Source organism: Carcharhinus amblyrhynchos, chromosome 14 (assembly GCF_965287045.1).
Source record: "Carcharhinus amblyrhynchos chromosome 14, sCarAmb.v2.hapA, whole genome shotgun sequence".
NCBI lineage: Eukaryota > Metazoa > Chordata > Chondrichthyes > Carcharhiniformes > Carcharhinidae > Carcharhinus > Carcharhinus amblyrhynchos.
Window position 1 is genome coordinate 56,145,956 of NC_137337.1, and position 26,977 is coordinate 56,172,932.

The window sequence follows — 26,977 nt, forward strand, 5'->3', positions numbered from 1 at the left end:
AATTGATTGGAGATAGTCAGCATGGTTTTGTAGCGGGTAGGTCGTGCCTTACTAACCTTATTGAGTTTTTTGAAAAAGTGACCAAAGAGGTGGATGGGGGTAAGGCAGTTGACGTGGTATATATGGATTTTAGTAAGGCGTTTGATAAGGTTCACCATGGTAGGCTTCTGCAGAAAATGCAGATGTATGGGATTGAGGGTGATCTAGGAAATTGGATCAGGAATTGGCTAGCAGATAGGAGACAGAGGGTGGTGGTTGATGGTAAATATTCGTCATGGAGTTCGGTTACGAGTGGTGTGCCTCAGGGATCTGTTTTGGGGCCACTGCTGTTTGTAATTTTTATTAATGATCTGGATGAGGGTATAGTTGGGTGGATTAGTAAATTTGCTGATGACACCAAAGTCGGAGGTGTGGTAGATTGTGAGGAAGGGTGTCATTGTTTGCAGGAAGACTTGGACAGGTTGCAGAGCTGGGCCGAGAGGTGGCAGATGGAGTTTAATGCGGAGAAGTGTGAGGTAATTCACTTTGGTAGGAATAACAGATGTGTTGAGTATAGGGCTAACGGGAGGACTTTGAATAGTGTGGATGAACAGAGGGATCTAGGTGTATGTGTACATAGATCCCTGAAAGTTGGGAATCAAGTAGATAGGGTTGTTAAGAAGGCATACGGTGTCTTGGCGTTTATTGGTAGGGGGATTGAACTTAGGAGTCGCAGCGTCATGTTGCAACTGTACACAACTCTGGTGCGGCCACACTTGGAGTACTGTGTGCAGTTCTGGTCCCCACATTACAGGAAGGATGTGGAGGCTTTGGAGAGGGTGCAGAGGAGGTTTACCAGGATGTTGCCTGGTATGGAGGGGAGGTCCTATGAGGAGAGGCTGAGGGATTTGGGGTTGTTTTCGCTGGAAAGGCGGCGGCTAAGAGGGGATCTTATTGAAACATATAAGATGATTAGAGGTTTAGATAGGGTGGACAGTGACAGCCTTTTTCCTCGGATGGAGAAAGCTAGCATGAGGGGGCATGGCTTTAAATTAAGGGGGGGTAGTTATAGGACGGATGTCAGGGGTAGGTTCTTTACCCAGAGGGTAGTGAGGGATTAGAATGCCCTGCCTGCTGCAGTTGTAAATGCGCCTAGTTTGGGGGCGTTTAAGAGATCCGTGGATAGGTTTATGGACGAAAAGGGATTGGTTTAGGTTAGTGGGTCATTGTTTTTTAACTGGTCGGCGCAACGTCGTGGGCCGAAGGGCCTGTTCTGCGCTGTAATGTTCTATGTTCTATATGACCCAGGACAGTGTGCGCTAGCGACTAGACAAAACCAATTCAGCCAAAGTGTCTGAGATGGCCATGAAAAGTTCCAAAAGAACAAGCAAATGAATTTAGTGACAGCATCAAATTACAGCTAAAAATCAGCCAACATTCACTGTATTATTAGCCAGATTAAAACAAATTTTTGTCACTATTTAACACTTAGGAATGGGGAGCAAATTCTAGCTTTGCCAGTGATACCGACAATCCATAAAAGAGTAAAGAAAAAAATCATTCTCTAAATAATTTCCCTACCTTGTGGGTGGATTGTGGATGGCACAGTAGCACAGTGGTTAGCACTGCTGCTTCACAGCTCCAGGGACGTGGGTTCGATTCTCAGCTTGGGGCACTGTCTGTGTGGAGTTTGCACATTGTCCTTGTGTCTGCGTGGGTTTCCCCCGCGTACTCCAGTTTTCTCCCACAGTCCAAAGATGTGCGGATTAGGTTGATTGGCCATGCTAAAAATTGCCTTAGTATCCTGAGATCCGTAGGTTAGAGAGATTAGTGGGTAAACATGTAGGGATAGAGCCTGGATGGGATTGTGGTCGGTGCCAGCATGATGGGCTGAATGGCCTCTTCCTGTACTGTAGGGTTTCCATGATTCTATGATACCTCAACCCTCTTCTTAAAGAGGCTGACTAATAGTTGAGTACAGTTCCATTGTTGCAGCAATATTCCAGTATTTAGTCATTGTCTGCACATTTGCTTCAACATTTACTATGTGTGCTATGTGAGGTCCATCACAGCTGAGAGGCTCAATTAAGTCCTCTTTGGGCTTCCATATGGAGATAGCAGAGAGGGAGACGTAAACTATTAATTGGTGGTCAATTACAGTAAATTGTAACTAAGCACAGAGCAGTGATTTACTGAACAGCTTTGCTTCTCAGTAAACCAACTGAATATAAATGTTAGCCTGGAAAGTTTAGTCACATTGATTTCAATTATGGAACAGAATGTTCTTAGGATGGAAAAATCTTCACAGATTTGAATATAAGTAAAATGGTTAAAATACACAAAGAAAAATAGATTTGTTTCCAAAAACTAAGAGGAGCTGCTTCACTCCCTAATGATTTGCTGACTCTACCTGTACTGAAGCACTTGTCAGCTTGAGGGTTGAAGCACCAAGCACAAGACCAAACTGTTGAACTCCTAAAATTACACTGCATACTCAAGTGATCCTCTGTAGGTGGAATAAAACAGGAGTTCATATCAATATTAGAAACACTTACATAGCTGTTGCCAATTAAAATATAAAGCAGCTAAACACATGGAAAAGTGCAGCCTCAAGTAATAAATCTTTACGGAGGAGATAGTTACAATATTCTTAGCCAAGTAGTAGCTTTTACCAAAAGCAAACAGCTTTCACATTAAAGCATCTTGAATCATCTGTTGTTGTATACTAATTATATGTGCTGGGGTGGGAAATGAGCCTGCAAAAATATTGAGTGGTGCTGTGTAGCCAGAACACCACTTCTTCTCCCTTTGACTCCACATTGAGGCAGGTAAAAAGAAAACTGATGTTGCAGGCTCTAGCAGTCTCTTTAAGGACCACATATTATGTCATCGAGGTCCTAAAACAAAAACATAATTTTAGAATGGGGCTCTTGAAAAGAAAGTTAGCATATGCAAATGCCCCAATGTCCCAGTGAGCTTTACACACAAACAGTGGGACAGAAGACCCACTGGAGTGAGACACAGCCAAAGTGAGTGTAGGTATCAGAAACTTGGAGCTGAGTTGGATTTCTGCGCAGTGGAAACAGGTGCTTTTTGCTTTTACTCCTCACTTTTAAATCTTCAGACAGTGATCTTGCTCTGCTGCAGCAGTAGGGAACATAAGGGAGAAAACTGATCGGTAAATAGTAGATAAAGTTGGATAAATATTTGATATTTTTATCACATATAGCTTCAGAGGTCATTTTGTGGTTTATAGTTTGTAAGGGTATATTTGGTAGTAACGAGAAGCAGTAAAGAAGGGCCCTAGAGAATTGGATACGATCTAAAATCAAGCATCTGCAAAGGAGTTAAGTCATGGCAGGAGAGCCTTGGGTGTGCTCCACATGGGAAGCTGCAAACATTTTCAGTGCATGGGGCCAGCATGTGTGCAGCAAATTGTCTCCAGCTACAGCTCCTTAAAGCCCAGGTTTCAGAACAGGAGCGCCAGATGGGATACTGTGAAGCATCCGTGAGGTTGAGAGTATCGTGGATAACGCATATAGAGAGGAAGGGAATTAGTAACCACCAAGTGTAGCAAGAGGACAAGATAGGTAGTGCAGGAATTCCCTGTGGCCATTTCCCTGAAAAACAGATATACCGCTTATATATTGTTGAGGGAAACGATGCCTCAGGGGAAAGCAGCAAAGAACCAAAGTAGTTACACCATGGTTAGTTCTGCAGCAGAGAGGAGGATTAAAAAGTATGGGAATGTAATAGTTACAGGGCATTCAATTGTAAGGTGAATAGCCACAAACGAGACTCCAGAATGCTATATTGCCTCCCTGGTGTTAGGATTAAGGATGTCTTGGAGTGATTAGGGGACATTATGGAGTGGGAGGGTGAACAGCCAATGGCCATGATACACATTGGTACTAATAATATGGGTTAAAAAAAAGGCTCCTAAAAGCAGTCAGACCTCAAAGATAGTAATCTCAAGATTACTGCCAGTGCCACATGCTAGTCAGAGTTGAGATATCAGGATATTTCAGATGAATATGTTACTGAAGGAATGGTGTTAGGGTGAAGAGGTAGAACCAGTTCAAACTAGATAGATTACACCTTTGCAAGACGGGGACTGATGTCATGGGGGATTATTTGCTGGTGTGGGTGCGGAGGGTTTAAATCAAATGGCAAGGGGGATGGGAACCTATGCAAGAGTCTGAGGAGAGGACGTTAAGTACAAAAACCAAAGACAGGGGAATGAGAAAAGTGGTTGGCAGAGAAACCCAAGGGCCAGATTCAAATAGTGAAAAATAGTCACAATACCTTAGGGGAAGAATTCCTGATGTCAATATGGGAAAGTTTACTGGATCAATACATTCAGGAACCAACTGGAGAGCAGGTCATTCCAGAATGGGTATTGTGTAATGAGAAAGCAATAAATGGGAATCTCATTGTGAAAGACTCCTTGGGGATGAGCAACCACAACATAATAGAATTTCTCATCAAGATGGAGAGTGACATAGTTGATTCTGAGACTAGGGATCTGAAGTATAATAAACCAAACTACAACGATATGAGCTGTGAGTTGGCAATGATAAATGGGAAACATTACTTAAAGGAATGATTGTGGATAGGTAATGCAAGCATTCAAGAAGTGCATGGGTGAACTGCAACAATTGTTCACTTCTGTCTAGCACAAAAGTAAAATGGAAAAGGTGGCTAAACCATGGCTTACAAGGGAAATTAAAGGTAATATTACAGGCAAGTGAGAGGTATAAAAATGGGCCAAGGAAAATAAGAGACTTGAGGATTGGAAGCAGGGTAGACTTCAGCAAAGATGGACCAAGGCACTAATTAAGAAGAGGAAAAGAGTATGAGAGTAAACCTGGAGGGAACTTAAAATCTGATTACAAAGACACCTATAGGCATGTGAAGAGAAAAAGATTGAAGACAACTGTAGGTCCTCTACAGTCAAAAATAGGGGAATTTGTAATGGGAACAAAGAAATTGCTGACCAATTAAATACACACTTTGGTTCTGTCATCATAAAGGAGAACGCAAATGACAGCAGAAATGTTGGGGAACCTAGGGGTTACTGCGATGAAGGAACTGAAGAAATATATTTCAAGAGAAATGGTGTTGGGGAAATTGATAGGATTGAAAGCTGATAATCTACATTGCAAAAATGCCCCAAGAAATAATGGATGTATTGGTAGACATTTTCAAAGATTCTATAAATTCTGAATCAGTTTCTACAAATTGGAGGGTAGCTAACGTAACCCCATTACTTAGAAAGGGAGATAGAGAGAAACCAAGGAATTATAGACCAGTAAGCCTGACTTTGATAGTGGGGAAAATTCTAGAATCAATTGCCAAAGATATTACTGGAAAACAGTAACAGGATTGGATAGAGTCAGTGTAGATTTACGAAAGGGAAATCATGCTTGACAAATCAATTGGAATTCTTTAAGAATGTAACTAGGAGAGTTGATGAGGAGGAGCCAGTGGATGTGGTTTATTTGGACTTTCAGAAGGCTTTCAACAAAGTCCCACATAAGAGGTTAGCATGTAAAATCAAAAACGTGTGGGATTGGGGTAGTGTATTGAGATGGATAGAAAACTAGTTGACAGACAGGAAACAAAGAATAGAAATAAATGAGTCTTTTTCTAAATGGCAGGCAGTGACTATGGGTACCATAGGGTCAATGTTAGAACTTCAGCTACATAATATTTAGGGGTGGCACGTGGCACAGTGGTTAGCAGTGCTGCCTCACAGCGCCAGGGTCCTGGGTTTGAATCCCAGCTTGGGTCAATGTCTGTGTGGGTTTCCTCCGGACGCTCCAATTTCCTCCCACAGTCCAAAGATGCGTGGTTTGGGTGAACTGGCCATGCTAAATTGCCCCTTTATGTCAGGGGGACTAGCTAGGGTAAATGCATGGGGTTATGGGGATAGGGCCTGAATGGGATTATGGTCGGTGCAGACTCGATGGGCCAAATGGCCTCCTTCTGCACTTTAGGGATTCTATGATTAATGATTTAAATGAGGAAACTAAATGTAATAGCTCCAAATTTGCAGATGACACAAAGCTGGATGGGAGGGTGAGCTGTAAGGAAGATGCAGCAATCCTTCAGTGTGATTTGGACAATTGGGAGAGTGGGCAAACGAATGGCAGATGCAGTGTAATTGGGATAAATGCAAAGTTATCCACTTTGATAGCAAAAACGAGTAGACAGATTACTATGAATGGCCATAAGTTAGGAGAGGGTAATGTACAATGAGATCTGGGTGTCCTCATATACCAGTCACTGAAGGTCAGCATGCAGGTGCAGCAGGCAGTAAAAAAGGCAAATAACGTGTTGGCCTTCGTAATGAGAGGATTAGAGCACAGCAGCAGGGATGCCTTGAGGCAATTATGCAGGACCTTGGTGCGAGTACACCTGGAATATCATGTGCAGTTTTGATCTCCTTATCTGAGGAAGGATATTGTTGCTGTAGAGGAACTGCAGAGAAAGTTTACCAGGCTGATTCCTGGAATGACATAACTGACATATGAGAGATAGAGTTGGTTAGGATTATATTCACTGGAATTCAGAAGAATGAGGTGAAATCTCATAAAAACTTATAATATTCTAACAGGACTAGACAAGACACAAGAAAGATGTTTCCAATAGTGGGGTGCCCGGACCCAGAGGTCAAAGTCTGAGGATACAGGGTAGGCAGTTTAGGATATAGCTGAGGAGAAATTCTGTTATGCAGAGAATGGTTATCCTGTAGAAGTCGCTGCTACAGAACGAAGTTGAGACCAAAACATTGTATGTTTTCGAGAAGCAGTTTGGGCCAAAGGGGATTAAAGTATGAGGAGAAGGTGGGATGAAACTATTGAGTTGGATGACAGCCATGATTATAATGAATGACACTAGAGGCCAAATGGCCTCCTCCTGCTCCTATTTCCTATGTTTCTCTAATGCCAGTGAGATACTCATCATGGATTCCTGAACATCACCAAAGCCAATATAAGGTCGAGTGCAATTTAAGCTACCTATTTTGGGGAAATGGGACATTGTCTTCATTAATTGAATATTTTTATCCCCATTTTGCACCGAAGATAGTGGTAAAACAAAATCTAATTCCACTTCCCTTTCCTCCATCCCCATTGCCCTCGCTGGTAGAATTATGAATTCTACCTGCTTGATTAATAAAAGGGTCGGGGTTTGGGGAAAAGGCAGAAGAATGGGGATGAGAAAAATATCAGCCATGATTGAATGGTGGGCCGAGTGGCCTAATTCTGTTTCTATGATTCAAAAATCCTAGGCATTGTGTGGTATTAATTAGTTCATCAATCCATATGGGGTCAACCATTGGTCATGGTGCCTCTGAGGTTCTCAATTCACCACTGCATTTCTGGGGTGAATTCCAATTACTTTTTCATGAGATTATGGAATAAGTTTGCAGCAGGAAAACTGGACGGGTGGGACTGAGTAATTATGGTATAAATCACAAGGAACTTTTGTTCATTCTTGGAGTGATTTTACCAATTATTTATTTTCGAAAAAAGTGATCTGCAGCTTGGAGGCAATTAGATTGACAACATGTACAATTGAAGGAACAGCAGTCAAACATGTGACTTAACAGAAACAGCTTTTTAGGCAAAATCCAGATTCTCCATTACATGGTATGATGCAGACTTTCCAAAGCAGGGCATCATGAAACTTACTGTGAACCTCACCTTTGGAGATTCAGTAATAGTGCACAGAAATAAAACTGAACACACAATTTTAGGATTTAAAATATATTTTTTAAAATTAAAAGTTTATCCTTATTTGCAGTCTTCAAATTGTGTTTCTTGAAGCGCAAAAAAACATAGGCGGTTTCAATAATTATAAATTCTAGGTAGAAAAATTACTCTTTTTAAAGAAATGTTAAGATTTTTGGAAAATTATTTGTTCTTGCAGACTCTCCTGGACTAGAAGGCAGTTCAAAACTCAGCGAGGAATAATTTGATAAAGATGAAAAAAGCTCAGAGAAACAAAACAAATTTATATGCACTATTACTGAATCTCCAAAGGTAGTGTTCACAGTAAGTTTCATGATGCCCTGCTTTGGAAAATCTGCATTATACCATGGAATGCAGAATCTGTATTTTGCCTAAAAAGCTGTCTCTGTTAAGTCACATGCTTGACTGCTGTTCCTTCAATTGTACATGCTGTCAATTTAATTGCCTCCAAGCTGCAGATCACTTTTTTCAAAAATAAATAATTGACAAGATCACTCAACTTCAAAAACAGCCATTCAACATGATCATGGATATGGGACAAGTGCTGGAAAATAGGATTAGTGCAACTTCAGTGATAGTTATTATTGGTGCAGATTCAATGGGCCAAAGGACCTTTTCTGCACTTTGCAGTTCTAGGGCTGATCCTCGGTCTCGATGTTATATTCCCAGTTTCTCCATGCCCCTGGATGCCATTAAAATCTTCCCTGAATTCACTTAAAAAGGCTGGAAAATCAGAAACTACAAGCCTACGATTTTCTAACCAGTAGTTTCTACAAGCATCAGTCCATGTGGAATATGGTAAGAAGTCTCACAACACCAGGTTAAAGTCCAACAGGTTTATTTGGTAGCAAATGCCACTAGCTTTCGGAGCTCTGCCCCTTCGTCAGATGAGCACACACATTATGTGGAATATGTCCACATCATGTGGAATGTGGCCAGGGAAACAAGCTCTTTACCAAAGACAGCTTGCCAGAAAGTAGGTAATTGAAGAAGCTGCCTACTAATTTCCAAGTCCCAACATTCTCTCAAGATTTGACAACACCTTCAGAATTTATGAATACCAGAAAACAACTCAAACCATTATATTCATATTGACAAATATTTCAGCATCAAATTGAGACTATTCCCCCTTGTTTGTACCCATGGAGGGATCAGGTTAGTGCAGGTTGTTCATTAATATTGATTTTCTTTCAAACCATATGACGGTTTCCTTGAAAGCAAGCTCTTTCTAATTCATTAACATAGCCATCTGTTTGGATCAAGTCTGTCCCCATTTCATCATAGAATCCCTATCGTGCAGGAGGAGGCCATTCAACCCATTGAGTCTGCACTGATCACAATCCCACCCAGGCCTTATCCCTGCAACCCCACATATTTACTTTGTTAATCCACTGACATGTCCTGGTACATTACACCACATTGATACCATTACTGATACCACCTGTGGGGAACTTAGAAACATAGGAATTAGGGGCAGAAGTAGGCAATTCAGCCCTTTGAATGGCAGAGCAAGCCCAATCAGATCATAGCTGCTCACATCCTGGTCTCAAATCCAACCCCCTACTTGTTCTTCATATCCCTTTCACGCATTTTTTTTGTCAGAAATATAGCCATCTCCTTCTTGAAACCATTTAACAATTCAGACTTTATTGCACTGTGGGGCAGCTAGTTTCACAAATTCATCACCCTCTGCAAGTAGTTCCTCCTCATCTCTGTTTAAACCTACCTCCTCTGTGACCTCTTGTTCTAGACTACTCCACAAGGGGAAACATTTAGTCTACGTTTATTTTATCAATCCCTTTAATTATATTTTAGACATACTATATTGCACATGCATGTGCTCAGCTCACTAATTAGTGTGATGACAGTTGCTATGTATTCTTTCCATTCAAATATGCCAATTCACAGCTAATTTTTATTGGTACTTCAGCATCAGGTAGCAAGGGTGGAAATCTCACTGGCAAATTAGAGCTGAACAAGCAGATGGGAAATGCTCAGATCCGATCACAGAGCTGAGTTCAGTTAAGTTATCATAAAGATCAAACATAATTTTGTGGAGGCACCCTTATCCAATGCCATGGAATATTTTTTCAGATTGTTAAAATAGTGAATCCAATTCTTTTTTAAACACAAGTTCAGGGAAAAATTCCAAATTAAAGCGAGACTCTGGTTTCACTGGTTATGAGGCTTCGCACCCACATTCTTCACCAGACAGTGTGCAGCACACAAAATACTACAATAAGAAAAGAATAGTGAAAGAGTGAAACAGCTCTTGAAAAAAAATACAATTTATAATGTTCCCAGCAGGTAAACATGTGGATATAATCCCTACCTGAGCTTGAATTACTGAATATTGAAGCTGGAAGTAGGCTAATACATCCTGGGATGTCTGCATGGCCTGAAAGGCAAAGCCTGGCATTGCACAGTTTAAGGAAAATTACCAAGCAAATCGTTTAATGAATGACAAAAGGTTCTATTGGAGATTAATCCCCAATAGAAAAATACGTACTGATAATCCTCAATTTGTCAGTCACCACAAAACACTGCTTTATTCTGCCCCTCATTCTACATTCCTCCTTATTTAGCAGATAGCCACCTCTTTAAGATCTGTACAGCCCAGCCTGTTTTTGCTGAACATAATTGGGGGGGAAAATGCCTTTGTTCATTTGCTCACATCAGCACTTCAACATGTCACTTTGTCCATCCAACTGATCCTTTCTATCCTCCTCCAAACTCACATTTCCACAAGACCATAAGACATAGGATCAGAATTAGGCCATTCAGCCCATCGAGTCTGCTTTGCCATTTAAGCATGGCTGATATTTTTCTCATTTCCATTCTCCTCCCTTTTCCCCATAACCCCAATCCCCTTATTAATCAAGAATCTATCTATCTATCTCTGTCTTAAAGATGCTCAATGACCTGGCCTCCACAGCCTGCTGCGGCAAAAAGTTCCACAGATTCGCCACTCTCTGGCTGAAGAAATTCTTCCTTATTCCTGTTCTAAAGGATCGTCCCTTTAGTGAGACGTTGGGGTCTCTGGTTCAGCTTTTCCTACTAGTCCACTCTCCACATCCACTCTATCCAGGCCTCACAGTATCCTACACGTTTCAGTAAGATCCTCCCTTATCCTTCTAAACTTCAACGAGTGCAGACCCAGAGTCCTCAACCGTTCCTCATATGACAAGCTCTTCATTCCAGAGGTCATTCTTGTGAACCTCCTCTGGACCCTTTCCAAGGCCAGCACATCCTTCCTTAGATATGGGGCCCAAAACTGCTCACAGTACTCCAAATGGGGTCTGACCATAGCCTTATACAGCCTCCCTGCTCTTGTATTCCGGCCTCTAGGCATGAATGTTAACATTGCATTTGCCGTTCTAACTGCCGACTGAACCTGAACATTAGCCTTAAGAGAATCTTGAGCAAACATGCCCAAATCTCTTTGTACTTCTGATTTCCTAAGCATTTTCCCATTTAGAAAATACCCTATGCCTTCATTCCTCCTTCCAAAGTGCATAACCTCACACTTTTCCACATTGTATTCCATTTGTCACTCTTTGCTCACTCTCCTAGCTTGTCCAAATCCTTCTGCAGCTCTCCTGCTTCCCCAATATTATCTGTCCCTCTACATATCTTTGCATCTTCTGCAAACTTAGCAACAGTGCCTTCAGTTCTTTCTTCCAAATCATTAACGTATATTGTGAAAAGCTGTGGGCCCAGCACTGACCCCTGAGGCACACCACTAGTCACCAGCTGCCACTCTAAAAAAGACCTCTTTATCGCACTTTTTGCCTTCTGCCAGTCAGCCAATCCTCTATTCATGTCTACCCTTACCACCATGGACTCTTAACTTATTTAACAGTCTCTGATACGGCACCTTGTCAAAGGCCTTCTGGAAATCTAAATAAATCATGTCCACTGGTTCTCCTTTATCTCACCTCGTTGTTATCTCCTCAAAGATCTTTAACAGATTTGTCCGACATGGCTCCCCTTGATGAAGTCATGCTGACTAAGGCCTATCTTGTTATGCACCTCCAAGATCTCATCTTTAATAATGGACTCTAAAATCTTGCCAATGACCAAAGTCAGGCCAACCGGCTTACAATTTCCCGTCTGCTGCCTCCCTCCTTCCTTAAACAGCCATGTTACATTAGCTACTTTCCAGTACTCAGACATTCCCTGCCTCCCAGTGATTCCTGAAAGATCACCACCAATGCCACCACAATTTCCTCAGCTATCTCTTTTATAACCCTGGGGTGCGGTCCATCTGGTCCAGGTGATTTATCCACCTTCAGACCTTTGTTTCTCCAGATCTTTCTCCTTAGTGATGGCCACTACATTCATCTGTGCCCCCTGATTCTCCTGGAACTCTGGCATCCCATTCATGTCTTCCACCATGAAGACTGATGCAAAGTAACTATTCAGTTCCTCTGCCATTTCTTTGCTTCAAAGCTTTTTAAGAGTTATTCTCCTCTAATAACCTAGACTGTGATGTTCAGGGCAGAATTTCAAAATATGCAGATGAGATAAAGATTGGGAGCATTATTCTCATCATGCTTCACAATCTTGAACTTGAAAAGGACATAGCTATGTTGGTGCAGACAAGTGGCAGATGAAGTTCAATGCAAGGAAGTATGAGATGATTCATCTTGGCAGCAAGAGTATTGAGAAACAGTATAAAACAAAGGGAGAAACTTAAGAGGTGCAGAAACAAAGGGACTTTGGTGTATATGATCTGGGCAGGTTGGGTGACTGGGCAAATCAATGGCAGATGCAGTATAATTTGGATAAATGTGAGGTTATTCACTTTGGAACCAAGAATGAAGACCAAAGAATAGTACATCACAGGAACAGGCCCTTTGGCCTCCAAGCCTGTGCCAATCATGGTGCCTGCCTAAACTAAAACCAAATGCACTTATCCTTCTATTCCCATCCTATTCATGTATTTGTCTCAATGCCCCTCAGATGCCGCTATCATACCTGCTCCCACCACCTCCCCGGGCAGCGTGTTCCAGACATTCACCCCCTCTGTAAAAAAAAACTTGCCTCGCCCATCCCCTCTAAACTTTTCCCAACGCACCTTAAACCTATGTGCCCTAGTGTCTACCCTAGGATATCCTTATCCATCTGCATTGCCACGTTCAGTGACCTGTGTACCTGTACATCCAGATCCCTCTGCCCTTTACTCACAAGGGTTCTGCCATTTATTGCATATTTCCCATCTGTATTAGAACTTCCACAATGCATTACCTGACATTTGTCTGGATTAAACTCCATCTGCCAGTTCTCTGCCCAAGTCTCCAAGCAGTCTGTGTCTGAACCCTCTGACAAGCATCTACACTATCCACAACTCCACCAATTTTGTGTCGTCTGCGAGCTTACTAATCAGACCAGCTACATTTTTCTCCAAATCATTTATATATACTCTGAACAACAAAGGTCTCAAAACTGATCCCTGTGGAACACCACTAGAAACAGCCTTCCATTCAGAAAAGCACTCCTCTACTGCTACCCTGTCTTTTATGGCCAAGCCAGTTCTCTATCCATCTTGCCAGCTGTCTCTGATCATACGTGACTTCACCTTTCGTACCAGTCTACCATGAGGTTCCTTATCCAAGGCTTCACTGAAGTCCATGTATATAACAGCCACTGCTTTTCCCTCATCTATCATCTTCATCACTTCCTTGAAAAACTCAATGAGGCGCAACCTCCCCTTCACAAAACTATGTTTTCTATCACTAATGAGTCTATTTGTTTCCAAATGTAAGTAAATCCTGTCCCTAAAAATCTTTTCCAACAATTTCCCTACCATTGACGTAAGGCTCACCAGCCTATAATTTCCTGCATTATTACTGCTGTTCTTCTCCAGTTCTCTGGGACTTTATTTGTAGTAAAAAGTCTGACAACACCAGGTTTTAGTCCAACCGATTTATTTGATAATAGACTCACAAGCTTTCAGGGTTACCACATCATGACTTTATTTGTAGCCAATGGGGATAAAAAGACTTCTGTCAAGGTCCCAGTAATTTCCGTCCTTGCCTCCCTCATTATTCTGGGTAAATCCCATCAGGCCTGGGGACTTGCATGCTTTACTGCTTTGTAAGATGCCCAACACCTCCTTTTTGATATCAACATGATATGGAATATCTACACACCCTGCCCTAGGCTCCTCATCCACCAAGTCCTCCTCTTTGCTGAATACTGATGCAAAGTATTCATTTGGTATCTTACCCCATTTCCTCTGGTTCTATGCATAGATTTCCTCTACTATCCTCGAGTGACCAACACTTTCCCAAGCTATCCTCTTGCTCTTTACATACGTATAAAATGCCTGAGGATTTTCCTAAATCCTGTTTGCCAAGCACTTATGACCCCTTTTAGCCTTCCTAACTCCTTCCATAGGTTCCCTCCTTCTTTCTTTATATTCTTCAAGGGCTTCAACCGTCTTTTAGACCTTACGAATGCTTCCGTTTTCTTTTTGACAAGGCTCATAATATCCCTCCTTATCCAGGGTTCCGAATACTTACCACACTTGTCCTTCATCCTCACAGGTACATGCCGGTCCTGAATTCCAATCACCTGATATTTGAAAGACTTCCACGTGTCGGATGCTGATTTAACCGCAAACAGCCTCCTCCAATCTACACTCTGCAGATCCTGCCTAACATTGTTGTTGTTAGTCTTCCCCCAGTTTAACACCTTCACCCAAGAACCACTCTTGTCCTTATCCACAAGTTATAGTTCGGATGGGACACTTTTTGTACAGTGTGTGCAGGGGAGTTTCCTGACACAATATGTAGATAAGCCGACAAGAGGTGGGGCCACATTGGACTTGGTACTGGGTAATGAACTGGGCCAAGTGTTAGATTTGTTTGTGGGAAAGTACTTTGGAGATAGTGACCACAATTCAGTGTCCTTCATTATTGCAATGGAGAGGGATAGGGTCACACGACAGGGCAAGGTTTATAATAGGGGCAGGAGTAATTAGGATGCGATTAGGCAAGAATTAGAGAGCATAAGATGGGAGCAGAAACTGTCAGGTATGGGCACAAACAAAAAGTGGAGCTTTTTCAAGGAACAAATACTGCGTGTCCTTGATAGATATGTCCCTGGCAGGCAGGGAGAAAATGGCTGAGTGAGGGAACCATGGTTCACAAAGGAGGTTGAATGTCTTGTTAAGAGGAAAAAGGAAGCATATGTAAGGATGAAAAAGCAAGGTTCAGTTGGGTCGCTTGAGTGTTACAAGGCAGCTAGGAATGAGTTAAAAAAAAGGGCTTAGGAGAGCTAGGAGGGAGCATGAGAAGTCCTTGGTGGGTCAGATAAAGGAAAACCCCAAGGCTTTTTACTCTTATGTGAGAAATAAAAGAATGACCAGGGTGAGGTTAGAGCCAGTCAAGGATAGTAGTGCAAACTTAAGCATGGAGTCAGAAGAGATAGGTGAGGCATTGTTCTTATGAATACTTTTCTTCAGTGTTCACTAAGGAGACCGGCCATGTTTTTGAGGATGAGTGTGTGATACAGGCTGATAGGATGGAGGAGGTAGATGGTCTGAGGTAAGATGAATTAGGAATTTTGAAAAACCTGAGGGTGGATAAGCCCCCTGGGCCAGATGCGATACATCCCAGGATACTTTGGGAGGCAAGGGTGAGATTGCAGAGCCTTTAGCTTCGAGTACTCACTGTCCACAGGGATTGTGCCAGAGGACTGGAGAGTGGCAATTGTTGTTCCTCTCCAAGAAAGGAAACAGGAATGACCCTGGTAATTATAGGCCAGTTAGTCTTACTTCGGTGGTCGATAAGTTAATGGAAAGGGGCCTGAGAGATAGGATTTATGACCATTTGGAAAGAAGCAGTTTAATCCAGGATAATCAGCACAGTTTCATGTGGGGTAAGTCCTGCCTCACAAATTTGATTGAATACTTTCAGGAGGTAACTAAGTGTGTAGATGAAGGTAGAGCAGTTGATGTCACATACATGGATTTTAATAAGGCATTTGATAAGGTTTCCCATGGTAGGCTCACGAAGAAGGTGAGGAGGTGTGGGATAGAAGGAAATTTGGCCGATTGGATAAGTAACTGGTTGTCTCATAGAAGACAGAGGATGGTGGTGGAAGGAAATTTTTCAGACTGGAGGCCAGTTACCAGCAGTGTACTACAGGGGTCAGTGCTGGGTCCTCGGCTATTTGTGATTTTTATCAATGACTTGGAAGTCAATGACTTGGAAGGGTAGGCTGGTAAATTTGCTGATGACACCAAGATTGGTGGAGTAGTGGATGAGGTGGAGGGGTCTTGTAGGCTGCAAAGAGACATTGATAGGATGCAGAGCTGGGCCGAAAAGTGGCAGATGGAGTTTAACCCTGATAAAAGTATGAGATGATTCATTTTGGTAGGGCAAACTTGAATGCAGATTACAGGGTCAATGGCAGAGTTCTAGGGAATGTGGAGGAACAGACAGATCTTGGGGTTTATATCCTCAGATCTCTGAAGGTTGCCATTTAAGTGGATGGCGCCGTGAAGGCGGCTTATAGTGTGTTAGCATTTATCAACAGGGGCTTTGAGTTTAAGAGCCATGGGGTTATGCTGCAACTATACCAGACCTTGGTGAGACCACATTTGGAATAGTGTGTGCAATTCTGGTCACCTCACAATAAGAAGGATGTGGAAGCATTGGACAGAATGCAGAGGAGATTTACCAGGATGCTGCCTAGTTTGGAGGGTAGGTCTTATGAGGAAAGGTTTTCTCTTCACAGCAGAGGAGGAAAAGAGGTGACTTAATAGAGATTTATAAGATGGTAAGACATGCAGAGACCTCAGGTGGATGTAGCTGTTACTGGGGGCATAACTATAAGGTTCACGTGGGATATATAGGAGGGATGTCCGAGGTAGATTCTTCACTCCGAGTGGTTGGGGTGTGGAATAGACTGCCTGCTGTGATAGTGGAGTCAGATACTTTAGGAACTTTCAAGCGGTTATTGGATAGGCACATGGAGCACACCAGAATTATAGGAAGGGGACAGCTTGATCTTGGGATTGGACATAGCTCGGCACAACATTGAGGGTCGAAGGGCCTGTACTGTGCTGTAATGTTCTATGTTCACAAGCACCTTAAAATCTATGGGATTACAATCACGGTTCCCGAAATGTTCTCCTACTGAAACTTCAGTCACCTGCTGGGCATGTTCCCCAACACTAGGTCTAATATAACTCCTTCCCGAGTTGGGCTATTCACATTCTGTGTCAAGAAATCCTGCTGGACGATCCTTACAAATCCATCCAAGCCCTTACCAATAAGTGAGTCTCAGTCATACAGAGAAAGTTAAAATCACCCACCACAACAACCCAATTGTTTTGCATGTTTCCAAAATCTGTCTGCATATCTGCTCCTCTATCTCCCACTGGCTTTTGCGAGGCTTGTAATAAACCCCCATCATTTTGACTGCACCCTTTCTATTCCTAAACTCTATCCATATTGACTTGCTGCCTGAACGCTCCGAGGCGTCCTCCCTTGTACAGCTGTTATGTTTTCCTTTCCGAGTAATATTTTCCTTCACCCCTTTTACATCCCCCTCTATCCTGCCTGAAGAATCAAAATCCTGGAATGTTTAGCTGCCAATCCTGTCCCTCTTTTAACCAAGTCTCTGTAATACCAACATCTTTGTTCCAAGTACTAATCCAAGCTCTAGGTTCATCTGTCTTACCTGTTATACTCCTTGCCTTGAAACAAATGCACTTGAGGTCACCAGTCCGCTGTGTTCATCAACTATTACCTGCTCTTCCTCTTAAACTTACTGGGCTTAGTTTGTAACTCTCCCTCAGTCATTTCTCCTGCTGACTTACTGCTCTGGTTCCCACCCGCCTGCCATACTAGTTCAAATCCTCCTGACTGACTCTAGCAAATTTACCTGCCAGGATATTGGTGCACCTCAGGTCCCACCTGTCCCAGAAGAGATCCCAAAGATCAAGGTATCTGAACCCCTCCCTCCTACACCAGCACATTAGCCACATGTTTAGTTGCACTATCTTCCTATTCCTAGCCTCAATGCCACGTGACACAGGAAGTAATCCTGAGATTACAACCTTCGAGGTCCTCATTTTTAATTCATTACCGAATTTCCTTTCCAGGACCTTGCCACTCTTCCTGCCTATGAAATTAATACCAATGTGTACCTCTGGCTGTTCACCGTCCCCTTTCAGAATGTCCCATGCCTGTTCAGCGACATCCTTGGCCCTAGCCACAGAAACTATCACTGACCTGCACCTCGACTCTCTCTGTTGAGCAACAGAGCCAGTTGTGGTGCAGCTGCCCTGGCTGTTATTCTTTTCCCGTTAGGCCATCCCACTCAACAGTATCCTAAACAGTATATCTGTTAGAGAGGAGGATAGCCACTGACTGCCTACCCTTGCTAGCAGCCATCCAACAATCTGCCTATAACTTGGGTGTAACCAATTCTGTAAAGCTCCTGTCTCTGACGCTTTCCGCCATCTGCATGCTCCAACCGATGCATGGTCTGTGAGGAGCAGCAATTGGGCACACTTCCTGCAGATTTAGTTGTTGGGGAGGCAGAAGGCAGATTATGACCTGAATGGCTGTAAATTGGGAGAGGGGAGTGTACAGCAGGACCTGGGTGTCCTTGTGCACCAGTCACTGAAGGTAAGCGTGCAGGTGCAGTGGTTGGTAAAGGTGGCAAGTGGTATGTTGGCTTTCATTGTGAGAAGTTTTGAGTACAGGAGCAGGAATGTGTTGTTGCAACTATACAGGGTCTTGGTGAGGCCAAGCTTAGAATATTGTGTGCAGTTTTGCTCTCCTTTACTGAAGGAGGATGTTCTTGTTCTCAAGGGAGTGCAGTGAAGGTTTACCAGGCTGATGCCGGGATGGCGAGATTGATGTATGAGAAGAGATTGTTTTCGCTGGAGTTCAGGTGAATGGGGTGGGGGGGGGGGGGGGGGGGGGGGAGGAATTCAAACAAGACTAGACAGGACAGATGCAATGAGGATGTTCCCGATGGTGGGTGTGTCCAGAACCTCTCAGGCTGAGGATTCGGAGGAGACATTTCTTTACCCAAAGAGTGGTAAGCCTGTGGAATTCATTACCACAGGAAGTAATTGGTGCCAAAACATTGCACGTATTCAAGAGGTGGCTAGATATAGCACTTGGGGCAAATGGGATCAAAGGTTATGGAGAGAAAGGAGGATTAGGCTACTGAATTGGACAATCGGCCATGATCATGATGAATGGCGAGCAGCTCCTATCTTCTATGTTTCTATATGTACCTAAGTCATTGAAGTTGGCAGGAATATTGAGAGAGTAGATAATAAAGCACAGAGTATCCTGGGCTTTATTAATAGGGACACTGAGTCCGAAACTAAAGAGGCCTGTTGAACATGATACTAGTTAGGCCTCATCTGGAGTACTAAGTACAGTTCTGGATGTCATACATCCAGAAAAAATGTGAAGTAATTGAAAAGGGAACAGAGGAGATCCACAAGAATGACTCCAGGGACAAATAACTGTTGCTATGAGGATAGGTTACAGAGGTTGGGAACTCCTTGGAGAGAAGGTGGCTGAAGGGAGATGATGTATTCACAATCCCAAGGGGTATGGAAAGAGTAAATACTGAGAAATAGTTCCCACTCAAAAGAGCATCTAGAAATAAAGGGAACAGATTCAAAGTAATTGGCAAAAGGAGAGAGAAAAAAGGATGTGAGGAAGGTTTCTTTCACCCAGAGGATGGTTGGCGTCTGAAACAAACTTCCTGAGGATAGTGGAGGCAGGTTGGATCTCAAAGGGAGTTGAATTGCTATCAGAAAAGAAAATATGTTCACGGTTATGGGGATAAGGCAGGAGACTAGAATTAAGTACCAGGATGTTGCCTGATATGGTGGGAAGGTCTTATGAGGAAAGGCTGAGGGACTTGAGGTTATTTTCATTAGAGAGGAGGAGGTTACGAAGTGACCTAATTGAGGCATACAAGATGATCAGAGGGTTAGATAGGGTGGACAGCGAGAGCCTTTTTCCTCAGATGGTGTTGGCTAACACGAGGGGACATAGCTTTAAATTAAGGGGTGGTAGTTATAGGACAGATGTCAGAGGTAGGTTCTTCAGAGGGTAGTAAAGGCGTGGAATGCCCTGCCTGTAGCAGTTGTGGACTTGCCAACTTTAAGGGCGTTCAAATGGTCAGTGGATAGGCATACAGATAACATTGGAATAGTTTAGGTTAGAGGGTCATTAGATTGGTTCCACTGGTTGGCACAACATCGAGGGCTAAAGGGCCTGTACTGCGCTGTAATGTTCCATGTTCTAAGTAGGAAAGCCAGTACAGACTCGATGGGCTGAATGATCTTTTGCACTTTAAAGATACTCATACAAAACAACACTTCAAATTAAGATTTTTACAAATCGCTTCTGGAGTTGTTCACTGAGCTTTCCGGTTAATAACTGTCTTCTTACAAAATGTAAGCTTTCCCTCTGCTACCTTTGTTTTTTTGTTATTTTACCTTACATCTGCAGATAGTATGCTTCCTAAATAATTGAATTATTGTACACAGAATCCTACAGTGCAGAAGGCGGCCATTGAGGATAGTAATAGGGGACCCACTAGTTAGAGGCACAGACAGGCATTTCTGTGGTCGCAATCGAGATTCCAGAATGGTGTGTTGCCTCCCTGGTGCCAGGGTCAAAGAGGCCTCTGAGCAGTTGCAGGACATTCTTAAGGGGAAGGATGAGCAGCCAGAGGTAGTTGTACATATTGGTACCAACGACATAGGTAGGAAAACAGATGAGGTCCTGAAGTGTGAATAGAGAGAGTCAGGCAGAAGGCTAAAGTGCAGGACCACAAAGCTAATAATTTCAGGACCACTACTGCTGCCATGTGCTAGTGAGAATATTAATAGGTGGATTAGGCAGATGAATGCGTGGCTTGACAGCTCCCTGCAGGAGGCAGGGATTTAGATTTTTCGATCATTTGGATTTTTTCTGGGGAAGGTCTGACCTGTTCAAGAGGGTTGGGTTACATCTGAATTGGAGGGGAACTAACATTCTGGTGGGAAGATTTGCTAGAGTCACTTGGGAGAGTTTAAACTAGTTTGGTAGGGGGGTATGATCCAAAGCAGTAGAGAGGCAGAAGAGAAGTTTGAGGACAGCACAGAAGTTGACAGCACATTAAGTAGTAAAGGCAGCGTCAGTAACCCCAGTACCAGATAGATCAGGCAAAAGCAGGACAGAGAGCAAGGGAAGTCCAGATTAAACTGCATTTATTTCAATGCACGAGGTCTATTGGATAACGCAGACGAACTCAGGACATGAATGGGTACAGGGGACTGGGATAGTATAACAATAACTGAAACATGGCTTAAGGGAGGCGCAGGATTGGCAGCTCAATGTTCCAGAGTACAGATGCTATTGGAAAGACACATATGGGTAAGAGAGGAGGGAAAGCATCATGGCCGTACTGAGAGGGGATAGATCCAAGGGTTCGGCCACTGAGTCTATAAGAGTAGAACTGAGAAATAAGAAGGGGGAAATAACTTTGACAGGGTGATATAGGCCCCCAACTAGTTGGTGTGAAATTGAGGAGCAAATGTAAGGAGATGACAGATATCATTAAGAAAAATAGGGTAGTTGTAGTCGGAGATTTTAACTTTCCCAACATTGACTGGGACAGCCATAGGATTAGATGGTTGGATAGACAGAAATTTCTTGAGTACATTCAGGAGGAATTTCTCATTCAGTATGTGAACGGCCGACTAGAGAGGGGGCAAAACTTGACCTCCTCTTAGGAAATAAGGAAGGGCAGGTGACAGAAGTGTTAGTGAGAGATCACTTTGGGACCAGTGTCCATAATTCTATTGGTTTTAAGATAGCCATGAGAATGATAGGTCTGGCCCAAAAGTTAAAATTCTAAATTGGACAAGACCAATTTTGATTGCATCAGGCAGGAACTTTCAAAAGTTAATTGAGGGAGTCTGTGGGAAGGCAAAGGGATGTCTGGTAAGTGGCACGCTTTCAAAAGTGTGTTATCCAGGGTTCAGGGTAAACATATTCCTCTTAAGAGTGAAGGGCAAGACTGGCAGAAGTAGGGAACCCTGAATGACTCGGGATAGAGGCGCCCTGGTCAAGAAGAAGAAAGAGGCACATGACATGCATAAGCAGCTGGAATTCCTTGAAGAGTATAGGAGTGGAGTTAAGAGAGAAATCAGGAGGGCAAAAAGGGGACACAAAATTGTTTTGACAGATAAGGCAAAGGAGAATCCAAAGAGTTTCTACAAATACATAAAGGGCAAAAGAATAACAAGGGAGAGAGTAGGGCCTCTTGAGGATCAGAAAGGTCATCTATGTGCAGATCCACAAAAGATGGGCAAGATCCTAAACTAATGATTCTCATCAGTATTTACTGTTGAAAAAGGCACGGATGTTAGGGAACTTGGAGAAATAGTGATGTCTTGAGGAGTGTACATATTACAGAGGAAGTGGTGCTGGATGTCTTAAAAGCACATCATACATAGAACATAGAACATAACAGCGCAGAACAGGCCCTTCGGCCCACGATGTTGCGCCGACCAGTTGAAAAAAAACAATGACCCTCTAACCTAAACCAATCCCTTTTCGTCCATAAACCTATCCACGGAAATCTTAAACGCCCCCAAACTAGGCGCATTTACAACCGCAGCAGGCAGGGCATTCCAATCCCTCACCACCCTCTGGGTAAAGAACCTACCCCTGACATCCGTCCTATAACTACCCCCCCTTAATTTAAACGTAGGGGAATTTAAAACTAAAGGGCATAGGTTTAAGGTGAGAGACACAAAAGTGTCCAGAGGGGCAACTGTTTCACACAGAGGGTAGTGAGCGTGTGGGACAAGCTGCCAGAGATAGTAGTAGAGGTGGATACAATTTTAAAAAGCATTTAGATAGTTACATGGGTACAGTGGGTATAGAGGAAATATGGGCCAAATGTGGGATTAGATTAGGGATTTTAAAAAAAAGAGCGGCATGGGCAAGTTGGGCCGAAAGGCCTGTTTCCAAGTTGTAGACCTCTATGACTCTCTGCGCCCATCGAATCTGCACCAACCACAATCCCACGCAGGTCCTATCCCCATAAGCTCATGCATTTAACCTAGCTAGTCCCCCCGACACAAAAAGACAATTTAACATGGCCAATACACCTAACCTACACGTCTTTGGACTGTGGGAGGAAACCAGAGCACCTGGAGGAAACCCACACAGATGCGGGCAGAACTCTACAGTGACCCAAGCCAGGAATCGAACTGGGTCCCTGGTGTTTGAGGCAGCAGTGTTAACCACTGCGCTACCATGCCATCCTGTTCTGGTTCTTTCCCTTCTATATTTTTTGGTGATTTTAAGATATGAATCACTTTGGTTTTGCTGATGCTCACTTTGACTCAAGTACTTGCCTGTTGTTACTAGTCTATTAGTTAGTCTACTAGTGATTTGCTCTTCGTGCTCCACGTGGGAGGCCGGGAACATTTCCAGTGCCTGGCACTAGCACGTGTGCAGGAAGTGTTTCCAGCTGAAGATCCTAGAAGCCCACGCTTTGGAGCTAGAGCAGCGGCTGGGGACACTGTGGAGAATCTGTGAGGCAGAGATCCATGTGTGCTATCCATGGATAGCACATATAGAGGGGTGGTCACACCGCAGGCTCACAGTCCACAGGCAGGATGGGAATGGGTGATCACCAGGCAGAGCAAGAGAGCTAGGCAGGCACTGCAGCAATTTCCTGTTGCTAGTCCACTGCAAAATAGATGAACAATTTTGGATACTGTTGAGAGGAATCTGCTGCATCACGGTTGGTTCTGCTGCAGAGGGGAGGAGTAAAAAGTGTGGGAATGCAATAGTTATAGGGGATTTAATTGCAAGGGGAATAGATAGGCGTTTCTGTGGCTGCAAACAAAACTCCAGGAAAGTATGTTGCCTCCCTGGTGCTATGGTCAAGGATGATCTCGGAGTGGCTGCAAGACATTCTGAAGGAAGTGGGCAAACAACCAGTGGTCGTAATACATGTTGGTACAAACAACATAGGTAAAAAGAGGGATGATATCCACAAAGCAGGATATAGGGAGCTAGGAAGCAAGCTGAAAAGTATAACCTCAAAGGCAGTGATTTCAGGATTATTACCTGTGCCATGTGCTAGTCAGAGAAGAAACAGCAAGATGCATAGGATGAATATGTGGCTGAAAAGATAGTGCGAGGGGGAGGGTTTCAGGTTCCTAGATCATTGTATAGATCCCACCTCCCCCAGAACCAGTCTCAAACTGGAAGGGTTGCACCAATTGGAACTCTCGTTCTTGGGGTGGGGTATTTGGTAGAATGATTGGGGAGCATGGGAATCTTTATAAGGATTCAGAAGAGAGGGAATTAAGAACAAGAGGAAAAGACAGTAGGAGAAAAGGGGAAGTGATAAGCAGAGAAATCAAGGGCCAGAGTCAGATAAGGACTGAATAAAACATAGTAGGAAAGGGAAAAGAAATGTTCAAGGTGCCCACCTTAAGGTTTTGTACCTGAATGCTTGGAGTACTCGAAACAAGATGGATAAATTAGATGCACAGTTAGATGTAAAGGAATATAATATAGTTGGCTTTATGGAGACATGGCTCCAAGATGAGCAAGGATGGGAACTAAACATTGAGGGCCATTCAGTGTTTAGGAAGGACAGACAAAGGAAAAGATGGTTTAGTTGTACTGTTGATTAAGGATGATATTGATACGATGTTGGGGAAAGGTATTAGCATAGGTGATGTGGACTCTGTACAGGTCAAGTTAAGAAAAAAAGAGGCAAAAAACGTTGGTGGGGTTGGTGTGCAGACCACAAAACTGTAGTGGTAATGTGGGAAAAGCGTTTGGGGCAGCATGGTGGCACTGTGGTTAGCACTGCTCCCTCACAGCACCAGGGACCTGGGTTCGATTCCAGCTCCGGGTCACTGACTGTTTACAGTTTGCAAATTCTCCCAATGTTGGTGTGGGTTTCCTCCAGGTGCTCCGGTTTCCTCCCACAGTCCAAGAGCAATTTTGTCTTTTAAAAAGCATTTAGACAGTTACATGGGTAAGATGGGTATAGAGGGATATGGGCCAAATGTGGGCAATTGGGTTTTAAAATAAAGAGCAGCATGGACAAGTTGGGCCAAAGGGCCTGTTTCTATGCTGTAAACCTCTATGGCTCTGTGTGGGTTAGGTTGATTGATCCTTAGTATCAGAGGGATTAACAACATAAATATGAGAGTTGCAGGAATAAGGCCTGGGTGGGACTGTGGTCGGTGCAGACTTGATGGGCTGAAGGGCCTCTCTGCACTGTAGGGATTCTATGGAACCAACAAGGGAGCAGGCCATATTGGATTGTGTGTTATGCAATGAGAAAGGTTAAATTGGCAATCTAGTTGAGAGAGAACCCTTGGGGACGAGTGACCAGCTTTCAATCTATCTTGTCGAAAGTCTAAATAAACCACAACCATTGGTTCTCCACAATGGGCAGCACAGTAACACAGTGGTTAACACTGCTGCTTCACAGCTAAAGGGACGTGGGTTCGATTCATGGTTTGGGTCACTGTATGGAGTTTATACATTCTCATGTCTGCATGGGTTTCCTCCGGGTGCTCCGGTTTCCTCCCACAGTCCAAAGATGTGCGGGTTAGGTTGATTGGCCATGCTAAAAATTGCCCCTAGTTGTGAGATGTCTAGGTTAGAGGGATTAGGGGTAAATATGTAGGGATATGGGGGTAGGGCCTGGGTGGGATAGTGGTCGGTGCAGACTCGATGGGCCAAATGGCCTCCTTCTGCACTGTAGAGTTTCTACAATTCTATGAACTCTACTAGCTACATCCTCAAAAATTCCAATAGTTTCATTAAACATGATTTCCCTTTTGCAAATTTGTGCTGTCTTTGCCTGATTGTACCGCTGCCTTCAAATGCTGAGTTATGACATCCTTGGTGATAGACTCTAACAGCTTCCCCAGTGCCGACATTAAGCTCACTGGTCCACAATTCCCTGTTATATCTCCACCTCCCTTTCTGAATAACGGGTTTACATTAGCTACCTTCCAATCTATGGGAGCTATTCCAGAGTCCAAAGAATTTTGGAAAGTAACCATCAATGGATCTACTACTTCCAGGGCCACTTCCTTAAGTACTTCAATCCCATCATTTTCCCCAAAAGCATTCCTCTAGTAATGTTTCTTTCAGCTCCTCACTAAAACATGTTTCTCTCAGCACTTCTGGCACATTGCTTCAGTCTTCACAAAGAAAGACTTGAATAAAGTACAAATTTAATTCCTTGGCCATTTCTTCATTCCCCATTATGAATTCTCCTGTTTCTGACTGTAAGCGGCTTATGTTTGTTTTGGTCAATCCTTTTTCCTTTACAAATCTATAGAAACTTTTACAATCATTTCTTATATTCCCTGCCTGCTTACTTTCATATTCTAATTTTCCCTTCTTAATCAATCACTTAGTCCTCTTTTGCTGAATTTTAAACTGCTTCCAATCCTTGAGCCTATTACTTTATCTTGTCAATTTGTATGCTTCTTCCTTGAATCTGATACGATCTCTAATTTCCCTTGTAAGCCATGGTTTGGCCACAATTCCCTGATCACATGTGCCAAAAAGGAATAAACAGCTTCTGGAGTTCACCTATTCCTTCTATAAATGCCTGCCATTGCCTGTCTACTGTCTTTCCTTTCAGTACTGTTTCCCAGCCCATGATGGCCAATTTACGCCTCGCACCACTATAGTTATCTTGTAGTTGACAAGGTCTCAAAAGCAAAGAATTGGCATAAATAGGTGTTTTTCTGATTGGCAGGCAGTGACTAGTGGGGTTCTGCAGGGATCTGTGCTAGGATCCCAACTGTTCACATTATATATTAATGCTTTGAAAGAGGGAACTGACTCTGTTATCTCCAAATTTGGAGATGATACAAAGTTGGCTGGGAGGGTGAGCTGTGAGGAGGATGCAGAGATGTTTCAGCATGATTTGGACAGGCTGTGTGTGGGGGCATCTGTATGGTAGATGCAGTATAATACAGATAAATGTGAGTTTATCCACTTTGGCAGCAATAATAGGGAGACAGATTATAACTTGAATGAGTGTAAATTGAGAGAGGTGGGTACTCAACGTGACCTTGGAGTCCTCGTGCATCAGTCACAGAAAGTAAGAACATAGGTACAGCAGGCAGTAAAGAAGGCAAATGGTATGTTGGCCTTCATAGTGAGAGGAAGTGAATTTAGGGATAGGGATGT

At 43.2% G+C, this 26,977-nt stretch overlaps 1 protein-coding gene across 4 annotated transcripts in view; it reads right to left on the reverse strand.

Moving 5' to 3' along the window:
- Window positions 1-26,977, reverse strand: part of wdr21 (WD repeat domain 21) — a 119,486-nt gene that overhangs the window by 38,492 nt on the left and 54,017 nt on the right. For all 4 annotated transcript variants that reach the window (XM_080202913.1, XM_080202912.1, XM_080202914.1 and 1 more), the window contains 2 exons: window positions 10,069-10,148; window positions 2,390-2,485 (listed from right to left, as the gene is read on the reverse strand). In XM_080202913.1, the coding sequence (XP_080059039.1) occupies window positions 2,390-2,485; window positions 10,069-10,148 (176 nt within the window). The remainder of the gene's footprint in view (window positions 1-2,389; window positions 2,486-10,068; window positions 10,149-26,977) is intronic.